The following is a 4668-nucleotide window of genomic DNA, read 5'->3' as shown; positions in this document are numbered from 1 at the left end:
AGCGCCTAGAACTGGTTAATGATATACATACCAGTTATAACAATAATAATAGTGTTCCATTTGTCCATCCCTGTAAAATTTGTCGTTATAATAACAAGGCTGTCCATCTACCATAGGAAACGATATACATATCAATTTATATAAAATAATTATCAATCCAATACTGAAATAATTTTGCAAAAAGGCCTACATAGCCGGGTTCTGATATATATACATTCATGTAGCGACGATAAGAATTACAATATCATTATATTTACTTATGACTCAAATCTAAACAAAATTAGTGTTTTAATAGCGTCTAAAATCAGAAGCATCCATATAGGCCTACATAAAAAAATACAAGAAACCAGTTTTTTTTATACGGGCTTGCTAATGGCAATAGTCTCTATTTCTCTGTTTTATCCTCTTGCGAAAAACTAAAACGTATGCCAATGATGTGATGTCATGAAAACCATTATTTAGGCATGTCATGTTTTTATCAAATAAAATTTGATACTGTAGTCTAGAAAGGGCTTTAGAAAGAATCAGATAATTTTTTCTATCGTTATTGTGGCGCATTTTCTGTCAGTTGAATTGCTATCTGAGCCAGTAATAAGAAATCAGATAACCTGACTAACCTGGTATTTCACAATGTCTTCCATGAAAACCCGGAGAACACTGACACATAATCACAGTAGATAAAATGTCAATACAAGTTCCTCCGTTCTGGCAAGGAGATTGCTCACATAATGTTGTTGGTTCTGCAAAATAAAGAGCGATTTTTCCCAAAAAAAAAAAAAAAAAAAACCTCCACTGCTTCATTAAAAAGTCTCTTATGAAGCACGAATTGTTGCACATGTAATAAACCCGTTCTTTAAAATTGCGCTATATATTTATGACGCAAACCTAAGACCTCCAGAATTATCAGCTGATGTTATATAACCAGTACACCAATGAGGAAAACGTGACACATGGGTGGCGCCGGCGGAAGGAGGAACCGGGGACAGGGCCGCAGTTGGGGAGAGCTTTCCGAAATCTACTTCCCCCTCCCCACGTCAGGGAGAAAGAAAAACACGGAGATATATATATTTTATGTATTTTTAGCCTAAATTGTAATACTTTCCCCGGTGGCTTCGCCCCCTGGAGCACGTCTGAGAAATTTTGAGTTACTCCTTACCAAAACCAGCTACGCTCTCTTCGGGTATATCGGCTCCTGCCGGGGAGAGCGGACTCCCCGTCGGGAAAATCCTGGCGCCACTCCTGACATGACATGGCATTGATGATTGAATTCTACTCAATGATGATGTTTCTAAAAATAAAGTTTGCTACATTTTGATCTACCTGATTGCGGATCCGTGCACGATAACCCGCAGCCGTTGAAGCAGCATTTCTGGTTACCGTTACAATTAGCATCGTGCCGACACGTTTCTTCGCACGTTCCAATTTCAGAGAAAGTAGTTTCTGGACAAAATCCATATTTTTCTTCAGGCACTGAAATGTATTACCGTGAATTTAGCTCTGCCTTCTTATAGAGTATCGGGTGAGGGCTCTTCAATACACTTACAAGAAAGGCACACTGAGATGCAATTACTAAAGACTTGTCTGATATTTTTCATGCTTTAATAAATTGTATTATTGATTTGATTGCCTTTTATTGTATTTTAATAATTTTATTTATTTAAGATTGCTAAGGTTCATTGTAAAAAAAAATGGAGCACTATGTAATGGAAGTTTATAATATAGGCCTAAATGGATTCATTTAAATTAAATGCTTGATTTTGTTTAATGATTGGTTACTTTAAAACTTTATTGACTTTAATAAGATAAGTTGTTTAAAAAATAACCGTATGTTATAATTAACAAATATGTTGCGCTGATCATAGTTGATAAAAAAGTAAATGAACAAACAAAGAATTTTGAAATAATAGACATTTTATGAAAAAATACTGTTGTTAGCTTTTGCCGACTTCGTAGGATTTTCGGAATTGTAAATTCGTCACCCTTCAACCTAAATCCATCCATAGTGAATTCGGCCTCTCCAGCCTAGACCGAATTATATAGGAATTGTGGCTCTAGCTTTCAACATAGAATTCAACCGGAAGACCATCGAATAAACAATGTACGGTACATTAATCACACAAGGAAGGCAGAATTCACTGCGGATAAATGTCTATACTGGCAATTTGGCTGTAGAAATAACCAGCAATATACTGAAATGACAATACTATTTGAAAAAAAAAAACATACAGCAGATGGGGCAGCATTGATACGGTAGGTACACGGGGTTGGTACATGCAGGTTCTGGGCACGAATCGGTGATGTTACACGTTATTACACCATCTTTACACTCACACGGCTGCTTACAGATGTCATTAAAGGTGGTTTCGCCATTATATAACATCTCTTCACCATCATAGCAGGCATCGTCAGGTACTAACGTGTATATATATAAAAAATGTATCGTAATATTAGTCGTTTATATGATAGTAGAGTACAATAGTAGTAGTAGTAGTAGCAGCAGCAGCAGCAGCAGCAGTAGTAGTAGTAGAAATAGTAGTAGTAGTGGTGGTGGTGGTGGTGGTAGTAGCAGTAGCAGCAGTAGCAGCAGCAGCAGCAGCCGCAGCAGCAGAAGTAAGCAACAGTAATAGTAGTGGTGGCAGTAATAATACTAATAGTAATATGTATTAATTTCTTTAAATGCAAAAAGTAAAAAGATTGAAAGACTGCCTAAAAGGCTTGCTCCAGTAGAGTGAAATTAAAAAAAGAATAAAACAATCTGACTTTGCTTTATTCGATTTTTGAAGTAAATTGAAAGTTTTACTATTTCAAGACGTGATATGATATAATAATATAATCCATATTAACGGTCGACGATAATAAATATAAGAATGGACTTGTTGTTGTGTACTCACCTACAATTTGGCAATCCACTCCTGTGTAGTGCCGCGGGCAAATACACTCATAGAAATCATTCCATTTTGAACACAACCCACCATTCATGCACGGAGATGATAAACAAGGATCTTAAGACAAGCAAGCAGCACAAAAATTGAAAATATTAGTAAAAAAATAAGTAGGAAATAACAGTAATTAAAAAACTTGAGACCTTGTTTTCTTGAAAATGAAAATGAAAAAAATCACCTCGTATCTTAATTCAAGAAAACAAGGTCTCAACGTTTTTAATTACTGCTATGGGTAGGCCATATGTATTTAATACAGTATACTAATAGTATACTGTACTTTTAGTATTTTTTTTTACTAGGAAAGTAATAATAATAATAATAATAATAATAATAATAATAATAATAATAATAATAATAATAATAATAATAATAATAATAATAATAATAATAATAATAATAATAATAATAACCACCCAGCACTTTTAATGACCATAGAAATTAATACATAAGCGGAGATTGTTCACTTCGGGTAGTTACACATATAAATACAGGTCCGTAGGCAGGGGGTTTTTTTTTCGATGGTGAGTAGGTTTGCGAGTGAAGCTATTGCCTTAGCTGGGTCCAGGGTGGATCTTTTATAATTTGGGGGTGCGTCCGCACCCTGCACCCCTTCCCACTGCCAAAGGCCTGAAATAGCATGGTTAATGATATTCAAATTATAAACATGCATGAATCGTTCACAAATCGTTTTGTTTGCTCACCGCAAAATTTAGAGATATTAGGACTCACACAGACCGTGACGAAGCAATGTATGTCCACGAAGCAAAGTATTGTTTATTTCAGGTCGTTACACACATATACAGGTTTAAGCTAATATTTGAATTATTATCATACACAAGTCGTTTTTCTCTCTCTCTCACACATCAACACACACTCACAGAATGTAGAAACAACGCAGACCGTGACGAATAATTTACAGTAATTTAACTTCAGAGTTGAGTAATAATAATAATAATAATAATAATAATAATAATAATAATAATAATAATAATAATAATAATAATAATAATAATAATATGATAGTAATACATTTTCATTTAACAATATACTTTTGGGCGTCATCTGTTACATACGGTAGTGATGCGGCGTTCTTTTGTTCAAAATATTGTATCGTAACTGTCACGTACATCAGCTATTGTTAAGTAACTTAAACGTCACACAGTAATTACTAATCCTAGAATGAGTTTTTTAAATGGTGTGATGACTGAGCTTTTTGACATTGCAGCCATACTGTTGTTATTCCTATTCTATATTTTCTGCGACCATTAAGCTTTCCAGCTTACTCCACTATGTTTGAGCATAAGTGCAGTTCAGGGAGGGGGAATACAGGCACAATAGGGTATCCACACCCACCTCAGCCCCACCATTTTTGGGACTGAGTTAAGCAAATTTTAAGAAGAGGCACCCCTAGATGCACGAAAATGACACTCTCAGACAGTAAAAATGCTTTTTCAAACCAGTTCTCCTAAAAAAAATTGCGGGAGTTGTGCTCCTGTTCCCATAGACAACCCTCCCCTCACGAGCGTCGCGAAGGCATAATCGAGAACCTATAGTCTATTCTAAGCTATGAGGCGCAAAGCTCTAAAATTATAACCCGCAGTCCGAAAGGAGGATTTATGAGAGGTGTACCCTAGGGCCCGGATCAACCATGGTTTACATGTATTATAATATTAAAGGCATAGGACAACAATATAGGGTAAAAAGAAGGGGTAATCCGAATACAATA

The 4668-nt window shown here is 35.4% G+C and overlaps 1 protein-coding gene across 1 annotated transcript in view; it reads right to left on the bottom strand.

The window, feature by feature from the left end:
• Positions 1-15: 15 nt before the first annotated feature.
• LOC117115994 (sushi, nidogen and EGF-like domain-containing protein 1) overlaps positions 16-4668 on the bottom strand; it is a 16476-nt gene continuing 11823 nt past the window's right edge. Inside the window, exons 2-6 of the mRNA XM_033259921.1 lie at positions 2892-3002; positions 2227-2412; positions 1321-1470; positions 618-740; positions 16-107 (exon numbers count right to left, since the gene is read on the bottom strand). Of these exons, the coding sequence (XP_033115812.1) occupies positions 16-107; positions 618-740; positions 1321-1470; positions 2227-2412; positions 2892-3002 (662 nt within the window). The remainder of the gene's footprint in view (positions 108-617; positions 741-1320; positions 1471-2226; positions 2413-2891; positions 3003-4668) is intronic.

This window comes from Anneissia japonica, unplaced genomic scaffold (genome assembly GCF_011630105.1).
Source record: "Anneissia japonica isolate Jap-2015-1 unplaced genomic scaffold, ASM1163010v1 scaffold287743_len2803612_cov181, whole genome shotgun sequence".
Classification (NCBI taxonomy): domain Eukaryota; kingdom Metazoa; phylum Echinodermata; class Crinoidea; order Comatulida; family Comatulidae; genus Anneissia; species Anneissia japonica.
This window is presented reverse-complemented; position numbering and strand designations above follow the sequence as displayed.